General features: G+C 45.3%; 2 protein-coding genes across 2 annotated transcripts in view; both read left to right on the forward strand.

Annotated features, from left to right (window-relative positions):
- The window catches only part of LOC308593613 (uncharacterized protein), a 49,629-nt gene extending 44,192 nt beyond the window's left edge, over positions 1–5,437 (forward strand). Inside the window, exon 5 of the mRNA XM_081206061.1 lies at positions 2,530–5,437. Coding sequence (XP_081062187.1) covers positions 2,530–2,786 — 257 coding nt within the window. The 3' untranslated portion in view covers positions 2,787–5,437. The remainder of the gene's footprint in view (positions 1–2,529) is intronic.
- A 3,760-nt stretch (positions 5,438–9,197) lies between these two features.
- On the forward strand, positions 9,198–12,061 carry LOC308593890 (uncharacterized protein). Its single transcript, XM_081206680.1, has 3 exons — positions 9,198–9,374; positions 9,496–9,649; positions 10,479–12,061. Exons 1-3 carry the CDS (start codon positions 9,332–9,334, stop codon positions 10,831–10,833), a joined length of 552 nt encoding a protein of 183 aa, XP_081062806.1. The 5' UTR covers positions 9,198–9,331; the 3' UTR covers positions 10,834–12,061.
- The last annotated feature ends 4,197 nt before the right edge of the window (positions 12,062–16,258 follow it).

Genomic DNA, 16,258 nt, shown 5'->3' on the forward strand with positions numbered 1-16,258 from the left:
ACGACTTGCTCCCAATAGGCGAGGAAGGCAGCTTGAGTAAAGGATTAGGCAGCCCCTTTCCCCTTGGGACCCTGCCTGTGGTCCTCTCAAGATTTTAGCCTCTCACAGGTGCTTTCCCTTCAAATCAAACTGTTGTATGAAAAAAGATCTGCAACTGTAGGAGTATAGAAAGCAGTCAGTGTAAAAACCAGAACAAGAAGCTAAGGCGCTGCAAACAAGAAAACAAAAGGAAGTTAAGTTTTCAAGGTGCCCCATAAAAGTTTATTGTGGTGATTGATTCTCAGCACATTTCTGAAAAAGTCTGCATATTTTTAGGGGCATTTATTTTTGTTGGAACACTGGTGAAACATAATGTTGAGGCCAAATGCAGCTTATTAGAAAGCTGGAGTGTATATGTGCATAATATGCATATAAGATACAATAATTGCTAATATTTTTAAGCAGAACTGTGGGGGACGCTGGTTTACCATTGAGATTAAGGAGGGAAACAAGAATTTTTTTTGGGGGGGGGGGAACCTGTGCATATTGAAAATCAAGACTCCATCCATACCCAAGGTCCACCAACTGAAGCCAGGCGCAACAGGGATTTACAGAAAGGAGCTACATAGAATTAAGAAATAGAGCCTCTCTTAGCATGGTCATCTCAGGATTATTATTTTTTTTTTCGTACCAGAACTGAGCTCACAGTTCTGTCACAGAAAAATCTACTCTGGGTCCTGCCCTCTGCCTAAACATTCTTCCCCTTCGCAGCCAAATTGAGAAAGAAAACAACAGCTGCTTATTAAACAATTGGGAGTCAGGAACCCTCCCCAGACAATCTACTGCAAATAACCCAGAGGTCTGCCAGTAGATCTTGACATACCTTCTGCCCACCTCAGAGCTAGAGCAAGGCTAGGCAGAGGGCAAGTGGTGAGTGACTGGCAGAGTTACTGCAGACCCTCTGTTGCCTGGTAGTTGCTGGACTTACATGGGTCTTGATCTGGTACAGGAAAGCACTTCTCACGTTCTTAAGCAAGAGGGCAGAGAGGGGTTCAATCGTGCGATTGACACAGACTGATCACTCAATATTTTTTAACAGTTAAAGTATATGTGCTCTCTTTCTTTATACATTTAATCTTCTGTGTGGGGCAACTAACGTTTGACTTAATAAATAAATTAACCAAAGACCATACAAAACTAGAGTCTGCCATTCCATGCACTTGGATGTTATTCTGGCACCCGGCTGCTATTTTTCATTTGAGGAGCCTGCTGTGCATAATAATCAAAGCCCATCTCCTGCCAGAGGGCAGAAAAGCTTTACCAGGGCAGCTCAATTGGACGGTCTTTTCTCATTTGAGTTCCTCAGTCAAATTACAGCACAGAAGTGGGTTGGTAGGTCACTAAGAAGAGATAAGGCAGCGGAGAAGACAGATTGTCCTTTCCCATTTTAAAAACACAACATGTTTAGGGGTATGTGTACCCCTGCATCCCCCCAGAAAAAAACACTATTTTAAACCCATTATTAAAAACCCATTCATAACTGCTAACTCCGGGCCAGAATGTCTCTCCTCTAGCCAAAATCAAAATAGTTAAGTCCATTGGCACAATTTTAATACCTCTTCCTGTTCCTCCTTGCTCTATTGTTGCTACACATTCAGTAGTTTCATAGCTTCTTCATATTTTGGGAAGTCAGATGAAAAGGAAACTCCAGAAATAAGCATGGCACAAAGAAGTCCATAGAAGGGTATACAGGCAAATGTATTCATCATCAACAAAAGCTGAGTTTCAGGCCACAGATGGCTCATCTTCAGTGAATCTAAAATAAGTAGAAGCGTTTGTATTTTATAAAATACAAATATGTCATTGTTTACTGTAAAAGGAGTGTTTATCTCTCATTAAAGCCAACTGTTAAAAAATGGAAAACTTAAGTCTATAGTGCAAAAATTATAGGGACACACCCCTAACCCACACGCCTGCACACACGCACCACTGCTGCAGTAACACAGCCGATTACAATGCAAGGCATACAAATGAGAGGTCACAGAAGACACACAACACAGCACCCATGTAGCTCCCTGGCGATGCGGTTCCCTGCAAAAAGCACACAGCCTTTTTGGGATGAGAGTTTAACACCCACCTTTTTGCCAAGCAGCCCAGGCATGCAACAAGGGCATAGTAAGATTGCTCCTAAGAGCTCTGAGTGTGCTAGCAAGCCTCTATTTGTTCTTGCCTAGCGTTTTCCCTTCCTCTCCTCTGGGCTTCAGGGAAAAGCAGGGATTTATTTTTGCCGGACTGCAGGATGCCACTTCTTCAAACCAGAGCTCTCTGCCTTATCACTCCCAAGCCTTGTGTACATGCCAAAGAGCTTGCTGTTCATAAGAATTCTGGGGGTGGGGAGGTGGGCTGAGTGCATCTTTCCTAGATGATGTGTAGTCGAGACCCTAAATTATATATTTACATCTAGCAACGACTATGCTAAGAATTCGCCCTTCTGACTTTTCTCCCCCTTCCAATCTCCTTCTCTCAATCCCCCTCCCTGTGGTGGTGTAGAAGCCGCTGCCGCCGCCGCTGCAAATCCTGATGGGAATTCTACTCTGGGAGGAGGAGCAACAGCAGCAGGCACAATGGGCCTCAGCACCAGGTATGGCCCCCAGTTCACCCTGCAGCACGTCCCTGACTACAGACAGAACGTGTACATCCCTGGCAGCACAGCCACTCTCTCCAATTCTGCAGCCAAGCGGGATGGGAAACCTGCAGCCTCCGGAGGTGGAAACAAGAAGAAGTCAGGGAAGAAGGAGAAGAAGTAAGATTCGCAGGATGACACATCGCTGCCACCTTAGATCTAAAGGGCAGACTCTTCCAGCATTCCCCCAATTCATAGCCTAGGATGGAGGATGAATGTGAATTTGTGGTTAACCATTTTTTAAAAAATAAAAAAGTGTGGAACGTGGCGAATGTACATTGCTGTCATCAGAGCTAGGAGAAAGTCTCCTACTGTTAGTCCTCCTGATGTAAAAGTATCTGGAAACGAAACAAACAAACAAAAAAGCCCTGTGGATAGTGATGAATTATAGTTTATACTCTCATGCGGATGATCTAATATGCAAGGGTGTCAGATCTTTGGAATATTTTTCTCTCCCATTGCTTTGCTCCAGAGGGATCTGCACAACATACAAGGCTTGGGGTGGGCCCTGTCCATTGTAAATAATTCTTCTAAACAGGGGTTTTGATTTATACATTTTTCCATTTAAAGAACATTCTCACTTCCCCCAAATTTTGATGAATGCTTTCTGTCCCCACAAAAATATCTCGGTTGGAATCCTTGTTATGAAATTGATGAGGGGATGCTTTAGTTTCTGCTTTTTTATTTTAAAACAGTGTCCATCCTGCATTACTAGAAGGGAATGAGTTTCAACAGCATTTTTAAAAGTTAACCAATGATGGTTGAAAAAATAAAACTGAAATGGTTATACCTAAGAGGCAAGGCGCACAAACACATTGCTATGGGAAGCCTCCCAGAGGCAGAGAATGCCTCACATGGTAGGAAGATGGAGAATTTTGCCTGTGTTGATTGATTTACAGTGGCCTCTGAAGAGACAACACATCTCATCTACACTTTGATCCATAAATATTTATGTGTACAGTAATTGTTTTCTGGAATAAGTTTAAGGAAGTCAAAGTCAATCGCTTGTGAATATAGTGAGCTGCCGCTCCTCCTTTAAGCACTGAAATAGCTCTGTTAGTTCCACAGGCAGACGCCTTCTGTCAGTGAATGGGCTCTGGTGGCCTTGTAGGTAGAGAATTAAAACAAAAATGGAATGCTTCATATTTTCTGCACATCAAGCTGCATGCAAAACATTCACTTCACATCTACGGTAGGCCAGCTGCCGCCTCCCAACCTAGAATAGAGAAATCATTGCATGCCATATACAGCATGATGTAAATATGCTGTGAAGTGCCCACATCCTGGTGGAACCTGAGCATTGTCTGTCTGTGAGTAGAGTTCAGTAACAAGATGCATTGCCCTGGATCAGAGCAGTAGGAAAGTTTCCACACGCCTAGGCAAGCACAGCTAAGGAAGGCCCTTGGTTTGCTGGCCTTCTTCACATGCTGATATTAAGCGAACAACAATTGGTCTGAGGACGCATAGGGCCAGGCACAGATCAGGGATGCCGGAGCTGGGCAGGGATTTCTGATACCAAGCCCCCAAGGCCAAGTTCTGAACGTTAGACAAGTGAGTAACCATTGGTGCACTGAAGGTCCTTGGGACCTCTGCTATCACCCCCACTTGGATTTAAAGTGAATAGTCATAAATCCCTTCGCTGTGTTTCGAAATGACTTGTTTTAGGGTTTTTAGCCACATTGTTTCATAGCCTAGTATGGAGAGGAAGTGAGCGTTTCCTGCTCCCTGTGCATTTTATCGGCCTGTGTTCTTATCTCTTTCCTCGCTCAAGCGCAGCACAGACTAGCAGGGAGCTTCGGCCTGCTGCTGGCAAACTCAGGTTGCCTTTCTATAGAGGCACTGACCAGCCGAGGGCAGAGAAGCAGCATATTTCCAACATGGAGGGCTAATCACTAGGCCAGAAATATATTACTCTTTCTTAAACCTTTGATAAGGAGCTTGTCTGAGATGGTCTGGCCTTCTATGATCACCTCAGGTTAAACATCTGACGACTTTTCAAAACATTGCGGACCACTCTCATTGGCTGTGTAGTATTGCACTGCTAGAGCGTATCTGCTGCCTCCTGTGTGTCTAGAAAGCGGGATTTGTCTGTGGGAAGAAACTTCAGTCGACGTATGGTTTTTGTACTGATCCCAGTCACCCACCCACCCCTTGTGTTTGGTGACTGCACTAGAAACAGTTTACATAGTTAGTTAAAACAGAGCGCAATCCATTGGGAAGTTCTCCTGCACAAGCTCGGCTGGAATCATCAGAAGCCACACAAGCGCATGGCAATTCTGTCCTACAGCCTCTCTCCATCTTAACGGGGCTGATGCAGGTGAGCTTCCCCACAGGATTGGGCCTGGGGCTTATTATGTACTGAAGTAGTTATTATGTGACTCTTCTCAAAGTACTGTAGATTAATCTTAGTCATTCTCTTTTTCCTTTTAATCAATAAGCTGAAAGTAGTGTAGTAGTGCTGAAAACCTAGTGATGTGTAGGTTTCTTACTTCTTTTTTAATCTTAGTAATTGAGTTGTGGACATCAGTATTTTTTTTTATTCCTTTGTATCTTCTTTACGTGTGCTCTTTGTGCTTTTAAATGTATGTGAATTGAAACACACTTACTGTCCTTTCAATGTGTCTAATATTGAACTATACTTATATATTATATATATGCTTATATCCTTCTTATATCCATATAGACTGACGTCAATGTGTTACACGCAAGTTTTATACTCTAATATTTATATTGCTCTTTTTTCTTTGGGGAAAATAATAAAATCTTTTCTGCTGATGCGTTTGTTGTGATTGCTTCTGAAGGACGAAAAGGAGGGGAGAGCAAGATTATGGGAGTGCTAGACTGGAAACCCCAAAGTATTGAAGGCAATGTGGCAAAGGCAACAAGGCCATACTTCTTTCCAGCAGCGCCTCTGGTAGACAGGTTTTGCTGGCTTTTGCAGTGTTCCGAATCTTTCAAACATGGAAACCTATTTTCTTTACCAAGAAACTGCTGCTGCTGCTGCTGCTGCTGCTGCTGCTGCTGCTGCTGCTGCTAACAGATGAGAACTTGCCTCTGGGAGGGAGAGAGCAATGGGCACCTGGTTTAACCTATACATTAGCCATTGGGAGTGGAACCCATTCTGACTGGACCATCTGCCCTTTTCACCGGCTCTTTTGCATTTGTGCTCTGAATAATAGATAAATAGGGCACACCTGCAGCACTGCCTCCTCAGCTATCAGTGATCCTGATCTGTTTCCACAGAAAACAAGAAAGCCTGGCTTAAGCCTATGGTAATGGACAATGTAAAGCAGGTGTAAATAATGCAGAGAGATGTGTCATATGCCCACTAGGGATGACTGGCATGATGCCACCCCAGTGGTAAGGGCAAGGGGGAAAGAGAATGGCACAAGAACCCAGCCCCTTGGGAAATAGGGAACTTCCCTAGTCCCTGTGAAGGGATTTGTTGCAGGCTCTACGACCCAGCTTTCTTCATTTCCTGTCTTGGGTGCTTTTCCAATTAGTGCCACCATATTGATTCTCTTTAGAACCTCCTTGTGGTATTCATGGGGCTACAGAGAACATGAACACCTTGCCCAAGGATGAATTGGGATAGACAATGTGACTAAACCAATCTCTCTCCAACAAACAGGGATGGAAGGGATGCATTTCTGTGTGCAAGAAAGATGACAGAAAAGGAAATGAAGCCCCCTCTAAAAATACCACGCTGAGCCTTAGGCCTAGCCCTCAATTAGGCAGGAGGTGCTTGGTGTGTACCAATTAAGAGGGCGGGTGAAGATTCACATGATTGACTGCTTCTCTATATTGCAAGGAAGGGGGAACTTTCCATTAAAAAAAAATATAATGGCTGGGAGAAGATTCTAGTGTAGCTTCGTCATAAACTGGCCAGTTTTATTTGTTACGGACATTGTAGAAGCATTCCTGAATGCCCTTAGCTACATTCTGAGGTGGTACAGTGCAGGCATAAATTTACCTCAGCAGAAATGTTTGCTTGTTTTGAACACTTATATCCTGCCTTTCCGCCACTGAGTTGAAGGAGGCATACATCCCCATAACAACTCTGTGAGGTACATTAAGTGGGAAGAGTGACTGGCCCAAGGTCCACCCAGTGGGGACACGAACCCGGGTCTCTCCAGTCCTGCAACATTATAGCAGGACTTCCTTTCTTGGACAGCTTTCATTTTTGGTCAGAGTGCTGGGTTGCTTGGAACTAGCCTGTCAAACTTGGTGGACTGCGTGGGAGGAGAAGGAAGGTGATCCATCTAGGCAAAGCCTGCACTTCTTTCTAAGAAATAAGACTGTCAACTTACGTTTCTTTGACTTACCCTGTTCCTGTGCCTCACACATAGACACTAAGCAGCCAAGGTCTTTCCTGACATGGAAATAAGGTCCTGAGAAAAGTGTCACCTACTAAACTTCCCTATGCCAGCTTCTGTAAAGAGAACTGCAGGAGCAGGGCGCATTGTTCACAAGGGAGGATAGCCCAAAATACTGAGGCAAGGAAGCCTAAGAGGGTAGGAAGGGGGAGTTTGGTACAGAACAGCCAGAGCTTAAATATAGATAGTATGGCCTACTGGGTCTAAAATTATTTCACTGTAAACTTAGTCATGACTACTTGCATCCTATGCATATTTAGAGTGTTATGCACGTTTAACTTGGAGTAAGTTCAACTGAATTCAATAGGGCTTAATACTGAACAAACGTAGGGTTGTGCTGTCAGTCAATTAAGCAAATGATTAAATTTGCATGAGAGTGAAACCAGTATTTCCACAACAAAAACTGCATTAATTGCTTTTAGGTGATGTGTACCAGGCATTGCCGGCTTTGAGGAAGCATTCCCACTGTTGTTTGAGGGCAATTGTTGTTTGAGGGCAAAGTGATGTGGACTTTGCAAATGAAATGGGAACACACCCTACACTCTGGTGAGCATAAGCCCCATGTCTATTCCCGCAGTTCCTTTACATGAAAAGCTTCCAAAATGCACAGTACTGAATTTTTCCTCGCCTTGTCACTGGCTGGAGCCATCCTGGGCAATCTGCAGATGTCAGGAGTGCTACAGGAGGGGGGGGGGCTTGCACCTAAAAGAAGTGGGAGGGGCCTGTGGGGCTAATTATGGTAAAGACTCAGGTCAGACGTCACACAAAACCACAACTCTGAGATTCTCAATGTACAATGGGCTAATCATGGGGTGGAGAGCATCCAGCCCACAGACCAAATTTAGGTCTAAACTTCAGATCTTTCTGTTTTGTTTACTTGGCCACTAAATGCTGAGGTCCTAAGGTATAGAAGCAGTTTGTCAATTTAGTCACCATGCTAGGCCAACCATGATTATTTTATTTATATTTGCAATATTTTAAGCTACACATATATATAACAGTTCGCTAACAGCATCTGTTGTTTTTTTAAAAAAGAAACATTGGTGTTTTTTTTTAAAAAGTCTAAAACAGCAGCACCTAAACATGGCCATGGGGGGAGGTATTAATGATCCACTGAAAGACAAGCAGCAACAGGACGAGAAAAGCTTCTCTGGGCTTGGTGCCTCCCTGCCGTCACAGAAGAGGCCCTGTCAGTCACCATGCCAGCCTGTAGTACTTCTGGTGGTAGCGGAAGTACATGAAGCAGAGGCCTCCATGAATATCTTCAGGGTCAGGCAGTTCCATAATAGTGTCTGCAAACCCATTTCACAGTATGGCTTCTGATTCTGTTCTACGAACTGATCTTCAATCATTGTGAGTCTGGATATTGCAAAGGCCTCCCTTGGCCTCTGGTCCATAAGCAATGGAATTTTTGCATCTGTGGAAGGTTTATACATATGAAATTGGCATGCCCAATAACTAAGCCATCTAGCATAGATAGCTTTTTGCTATGGCAAAGCTTCACTAAGATGGCAGCAGTTCTGTCTTTATTTTTCAGTACCAACCTCAACCACATAGAAAGAGCTCAGTGGTGGCGAGTAGGAAACCCCCTCCCTTTTGTGTTATTGTTCTATATTTACTTATTTGGTCCATTTATTATCTACATAACAACGAAAACCAGCACAAATAATTAAAAATACATACAAACGCTTACTGCTAAGTGCTGCCTTTACTCAGTGGAAGCACATCCAGTTTTGCTGCCTGAGGCAAAATTGGGAAAGTGACCCCCTGTGCATGTGTGCCCACCCCTTGCCACCCCTGCTGAAGCCTTGCTTCCTGGGGTCACGCGGCAGCGGTGGCAGGTTCCAAGTTCTGGTGACATCTTGCACCACCTTTGCAAGGTCCTGGAAGCCACTGCCATTTGTCCCCACTTCTTTGGCGTCAGTGGCTGCGTCCCTTGGATTTTTGCTGCCTCACAGACCATGCGGTCTTTACTCCTAGTTTGGTCCTTTGTCAAGCTAGTCTTAAAGAAGCGAGGGAGGGGAACTGCCTATCAGCACCATCTTAATTCATAAAATGTCAGACATGCACCAGGTGCTAGCTTCCCTGCAGACCTCCAGCCTCCCTCCACCATTTCCTCAAACTATTCCCCCCCCCCTCCAAAAAAAACCCCCAGCTCCTGGGCGGTTGGTTCCCTTCGCTCCTGCCTAGCGCCTTTCAGCAGAAGGCCTTTGCTTAGGACAGTCCCAAAGGGGGCAGGGAGCATAATGGGGGGGGGGCGAAAGAGAAAAGCCGTCCCTCGCCCCTTCCAAGAATGCCGTTTGCCGACAGCAACAAAGGAAGCAAAAGGAAAACAGGTAAGATTAAGGGTGGGGGCGGAGTGAAGAGCACAAGAAGCCAGAGGTGCCAACTTGAATAAAATATTGGGGGGAGGCAAGCCCCGCCCCGCATAATTCCTCACTCTCCCCCTGTCCGCAGGCTTCCTCGAGGCTCAGCCCCCAGAAGGCTCGCTGGGTGCGGAGCGAGGGCACCCCAGGGTGCCGGGTCGGGGCAGAGGAAAGCCGCCAGGCATCTCGCGTCGCCATGGAGAGATCTCAAGCCGGAGTCCCTTGCAGCCTCCTCGCGAGGAGAGGTGCGCGCGAGAGAGGGGCCCCGGCATACAACGCTCCTCTTCCAGGGCGGTCTGCGCCTCGGGCGCCGAAGGAGGTGTCCGGGTGTGCGGAGGAGGGGCGGGCGCGAGAGAAGCCCGGGCAGCCGGGAGAAGGAAGAGGGGGCGGCAGGAGGGAGGACGCGCACACGCACGCGCACTCTTCTCCCTCTTCTTCTTGCAAGCCCCTGTTGCCATAGTGACGAGGTCTTCCTCGGGCTCTGGCGCCGCTGCGGGAGTCGGCCGCCTCGAGGGGCGCGCAGGCTGAGCGCTGCCCGCTGGAGCCCCCGAGCAGGAGGCGACCCGGAAAGGAGGGGGCGAAACGCCGCTTCCCTCCCCCCCCCCCGAGAATTGACCCAAACAGGCGCCTCTTCGCCATCGCCGCCGTCGGCGCGGCTTTTTCTCCCCGCCAGCGCACAGCGATGTGATCTTGGCTGTTCTATAATAAATGTGCCATTTCCGAAGGGCGACTTGTCTTATCTGCTCATGAACATGAAATAATATTGGGGTTCGGGCAAGGGAAACGGATGTGAGAGGGCGGTTGTGAGAGCTCACACCTCGGCTCTGGCGGGGCGGGGGGTCATCACATTCATACAGTACATATAACCAGCTACTGCGCCTTGAACAGCCCCTCGACAGGGCAGAAATTCCGCAGAAGCATTTCCTCTTCGTGCCAAGACGGGCTTTTCCTGCCGAATTTCTCCCCGTTCAGGTACAGGTTCCGTTAGAATGTGGCGCATTTTCCCATCCCACCCAAAAAGGGAATTGCGCAGCCAGATCAAAGGTTTAATCTCTCTCTTTTTTTTTTAAACAGACCAACACAGACCAGATCCGAAGCGGTAACAGAAGAGCAGCTCTTTGTCCGTGAGAGCGCGGCTGGCTGGCAAGTCGGGGGCTGCAGCGCCCGGGGAGGGAGGGGGGCAGAGAGAAGGCGCGCACCTCCCTCGGGCAAGCGGGCGGGGATGAGCATCTCTGAATGGATGCTCTGTGCCGGGAAAGGCGGGGGGGCACCCCTTTGTGTGGGCGGCAGATTAGATCAAGCGCCACGTGCGCTGGGAGCCCCATATTTCCCCGATGGGATCATCCCGCAATCTGGCCCTCGTGACCATCCGCGGATGCAGCTGCCTGGTGTCTCCATGCAGACAAATTGTGGGCATTTCCGGAGCTAAACGCCCCGCCCCCGCTGAAAAAAGCTTTTGTTCCAGTTTCGGTCCTCGATTCTGTCTGCCTTCTTAATTGGGGCGAGGGGGGGGCATCCCATTCATCAGAGCTGGCTCATCCCGGCTGACAGTGGCTCCTCCTTTGCCCCCGAACTGTTAGCCCAGTCGCTGAAGAAGTAGCCTAGAAGCGCGCGATGCGCCTTTCTTCGTCCCCGCTCCCAGTCCACTGTCAATTCGCAGGTTGTGGCTAAGTATAGTAACCACAAATGTACATCCTGGGTTGATCGGCATGGCTTTTGGGGAACGTTTTTTGAAGTGCCCTGTGCTGTCAATCACCCTTTGCATTCACTCATTTCTGTGGTCATTGGGAAGAATTCAGGGCATCACACTAGCCTGGTGCTTATTGGGAAGGAAGGGAAGATCAGTAGCTTCAGATGGTAGAAGCAGACAAAAAACGGAGTGATTCCTTCCTTTACTTTAGTGAAAAGGATTGGAGCTGATCTGCAATTACTGAAGGAGGGAGAGAGAGAGATTAGAGGAGAATGATTTGTTCCTCAAGGCCAAGGAAGTTAATCAGCTCCAGTTGCAGTGTATAGGGGAGGGGCTGGGTCTTTCTCTAATGCATCGGCTGGAAGAAGAGATGGGGGGAGGGGAAGTGGCCTTTCCCCCCAGTCCCTGGAGAGCTGCCCTCTGCCCCAGCCTTGGCTGCATGGAGTTAGCTGCTCTGAGTTAGGGCAAGGATCACAGGACAATTAATGAGCTCTGCTGCTGGCTGCTAATCAGAAACAGATCAAGGCCTCACACCTGACCCCAGCCAGGGAGAGAGCAGAGTGGAGCTCAGCCAGCACAAAGCTGCAAAAAGGAGTGTGTACTCTTTCCTGGAGAGCATCCTGTAGCAGAAGGGAAGCAGTGGGAATCTGGCTCTGACTCAGGACAGTTGGCCAGGAAGGTTCTCTCTGTGACACATTGTCCTGCAAGTTGCTTCTGCTCATAGGGATCCTGTGACAGATCCCAGATGGCCCAAATGGTACCTGGTATTTAGCCATGTAACAATGAACCAAAGTCTACAAAGAGAGACACAGAAAAGGCAAACAGTGAAATAAGTTTTGTGATCAGTGTGAACTGCTCTATTGTCAAGAATATGTTTTGAGAGGAGCCTCTGTTGGAGAAATACCATACAACAGCTTAACAAGCCAAAGTTTTCAAGCAGACTGAGGAAGAGCAGGAGGAGAGGATGGAAAATCTGAAGATCTGTTGGCATGCCTGCTTTAAGGTCAGGATGAGTGGGACTAAGAGAAGCAAAGTGAATTGCATTTATATTGACTATTGACTTTTATTCATTTTTATTTACTTTTGACTTTATTTATCCATCTTTTTATTACAAGAGAATGCACTCTTGTAATAAAAAGGTGAAAAACAAGAACAATCCTTGTTGTTATTTGTCAAGGGAAGGCTCTGTTACAGAGCAGCTCTCTTGAGAATGATGGCCTTCTCACCCCCAGGAAATTCAAGGCAGGTAATGCTGCTGGCCTCCCACATTCTAGGGAAAGCTATAGGCAGGACATCTGATCACTGACAACCTTCCTGGAAACCTTTTGGCTGAATCCTCTGTGTGTTTCCTGAGAAGTAACACACAGAATCAGATTTGTAGAGTTGGAAGGGATCCTAAGGTGATGTCATTTTGATATGTGAGGCAGAAAATCCAAATTACATCTCTCATGGGGGTTAAAATATAATAAACTGAACAACTGGCTACCTTTAGTTTACTGACACACAAAAGTCTGGTGCCCCAGCTAAGGCCATGTCATTCTGCAGAAGGCTGGTCCTGGTGCTGTCTGCTCTTGAGAGAGATTCTTGAGAGAGGGAGCTTGGGTTATCTCTGGAGCACACTTTTCTTTCTCTTAGATTATTTATGGCTCTTCTAGCTGAAAAGAGAAACTAAATATGTGAACCCAAATTAAACTGATGGAATTTTACAAGCTTGTCAGATCTGCCCTCATTTAGCTGGCAAATGTTACTAGATTCTATAAATACATTAGATGAGTTAATAATAACAGCACGAATATCTACATAGTTTTTAAAAGAGCATTGTTTTTTTGATACAAGCTGTCCATTAATAAAATTACTAACACTAAAAGAGTTGCATTCTGGAATAATTTCTCTGGGTTAAAATACCGTATTTTTTGCACCATAACACTCACTTTTTTCCTCCTAGAAAGTAAGGGGAAATGTCTGTGCGTGTTATGGAGGGAATGCCTACGGGTGGCATGCCTACGGATTTTCCTCCTCTAAAAGCTACGTGCGTGTTAGGGTCGGGTGCGTGTTATAGAGCGAAAAATACGGTAGTTATGCAACCCAAGGACATCTTAATTTTCTTCCTCATGCCCTTGCTGTTTGACTTGCATTAGCACCTGGTTTGCTCTCCCTTGATCTATAAAAGTTCAGCCCTCGTGTGGCTGCATTCCAAGATGGCACAGATTCCTTGCAGTTCCTAACTGCTTGCCCTATTATGAGAGAGAGTCCTGGCCTGCATGAGAGAAAATTAGTCTGGAGAGAAAAGTCCCACTTACGTTAAGTGGAACAAATGTTCAGATTTGCTTGCCTGTAACTTTTGCTCCTCATTGGGGCTCTGTTCAGTCCCACTAAGGAAACCCACATGTGAATACCTGTTTTAATTATGAAATTACATTTTCTGCATTTCTGATATGACACCATGGCCCATACTGGGCATTTCTACCAGGCCTCCACCACACCACACCCCATTTCCCGCCCCCTACTTTTGTTTAACTTAACATCCAGTCTGAAGAGTTTCCCAAAGCTTGCAGAGTATTTTTTGGTTGGTCCAAATAAATATATTTTCCTGCTGATTTTAAAAAGAAAATCTATCATGTGACTGCAAATATATTTTTGAGTTGACCAATTTACTTTAAAACTTTTCTTCTTGACTTTTTTATTGTGAAATTGTGGATTATTTCCCCAAAGTAAATTTCTCCTGCAAGTTCACACTTGATAGGCAAGACAATGAGGTCGCTTAATAGCACCTGCAGTTTTTGATGAAACATTTTTCAGCTTATTCCACAGTCACTGGCACTCTGCAAAATAAAATAAAATAACCCATATGCATGTTTCACTGAAAATTAGTTGCATTTTTTCTAAATATCATTCATATGATATAAAAACAGTACTGTGTTCCATATTTTTCCCCAAAATCATGAAAATAGCTCATGCAATTTCCCAAAAGTAGACTTGACATTTTCCTGTTATCTTTTCAAGTGCAGTATTTCTTTCAGAATTTTTTTTCAGAAATATCTGCAGGAGATTGAGAAGTAGACATTTAGAAGCTTCTTGTAGCTCCTCAACACTCATTTTGGGGATATAAACTACCGTGCAAGTCAATTTTTCCGGCTCTCCAAGACCCCATCAATTTGGCAGCAGGAGCAAAAAGTGTGTAAGATAAACACAGCCTTGTTGGGGTATGGAACTAAGTGCCATGATGGGGATATAAATCTCACCTGGTCATTAGTCTGACCATTTGAGGAGCTGAGTGGGGGCAATAATAACCCACCTCAGCTGGTGAGGAGGGAGCCTGTGGGCTTCAGCCTGCCTGCGGGTGTTTGTCTATGCATAAGGGAGAGTGGGGTGGCCCCCACAGAGGATGGGCCAAGGGTGAGTGTAGCCCTTAGGCAGCTGCCCCATCTCCAGTGACATAGGGTTGTGTCTGGTGAAGTCATGCACAGAAATGAATTGATGGACTTGGCTAACTTAAGTCCAGTGATTTCAATGGGCCTGCTCTGAGTATGACTTAGTCAGTGACAAACAATATATTTTAGGACTTGGTGGAATGCAAAACAAATATTGTTATTTGAATCATTAACACTTGCGAGAGGCGTGAGCCCTAACTGTGTGTTTGGAGTACTCATGCCATGTGCAGGCACTCACAGGAGGGAGTGCAGAGGTGAGGTGCAAGGTGGAAAGTGTGAAATATGATTGTTTTAAAAATTATTTGCACAAACATGGTTCCCAAATCTAAACTTGGCTGTGCTTTGACTGAATTTCACAAAAATAAATAAAAGGTAAAATATATATTGAATACAGAATAAAGGGGGAAATAAAAAAGAGGTGAAGAAGCAGTAAAGAGATAGACAGAAGTCAATTAATGTATGATGGATATGGATAAGTTTAGATGAGATATAGAATATGAATGTAAATGAAGAAAAAATGAAGATGTATTTTTGTGGGTGTGTTTGAGTTTTATGTGTATTTGTAATTGTGTATTTGTAATTTTTTTTAATGCAATAAAAAATATTTTTAAAAAGAAATGAGGAACTTCCTCCCTGCATGATCTAGAACCCTCCAAATAAACCATGGTCTTGCATGAAACAAATTATGATCCACAGCAGATGATATAGCACTAAGCTAAGCTCTCCGTTTCTCCAGTGGGCTGGGGGGGGGGAGCAAAGTGGTCCAGCTCAGCGTTTTCATGGTAAACTAATCAACTACGGTTTACTGTGACATGCAAACTGGACCACCGTAATGCCACTGTGTTTTTCAAGTAGGTTTTTAGCTAAAAACAAACTTGCTCTTGAACTGTAAATCAGTGTGGGACACAACCTTCAGCAATGTGTGATGGTTCGCTGGGGAGGAAGACCGGGTGGGGGTCCTTGGTACTGGAACCAAGGTGTCCGACGAGTGTGCTCTTATCTTCATTTGCGAAAGGTTGGCTGGCTGCTGGAGTGGTCTAGGAATCCAGACAAATTACTGTCCTTGAATCTTAGTTTTAGGAGTTTTAGGAGTTTTCAGCATTATAATTGGCTGGAACCATATCATTTTAAAACAGTACCTTTATAAAGAATCAGATTTAAACTCACAAACACACACCAAACTCATTCCATACCACTAGGCTTCGGGATATTGCTGATCTGGCAGCTCTGCTGAAATACCTCAGGGAATGGTTTGAATCTCAGGACTCCTGTTACTACAGACAGGAGAAAAATTGCTTTGGGGGCTACTTCCAAAACTTTTTTAAAAAGAATATTATGTTTATATGACTGCTTGAGTGTAAGAGAGAGATCCAGAGAGGACTTTATGTGTTTTTGCCAAAGCACATTGGCTGCTCCAACAGTTGGTTTAAACTTACAGAAATATGAGAATCCAAACGCTTCATAAAAACAGCACAAGGATGTCTACGGGGTTTCAGGCCTTTGTTTAATTTGGTTTTGGAATGTATTTCTATTCCTGTAGCATGCGTTGGCCTCCAAACATTTGGTTTTGTTTAGTAAGTACAAAGCTGTAAGATTTTCCCCCCACCAGAAGAATTGATCTTTCTCTGAGATCTTAGCAATTTGTGGAGGAACAAGACTCCTTGAAGATTCAGACTTCCATGGCCACATAGGTATGCAATCTGGTTTGTGCAAACTCACATTCCGTAATTACC

This window comes from Podarcis bocagei, assembly GCF_964188305.1.
Source record: "Podarcis bocagei genome assembly, chromosome: 8".
Lineage (NCBI taxonomy): Eukaryota > Metazoa > Chordata > Lepidosauria > Squamata > Lacertidae > Podarcis > Podarcis bocagei.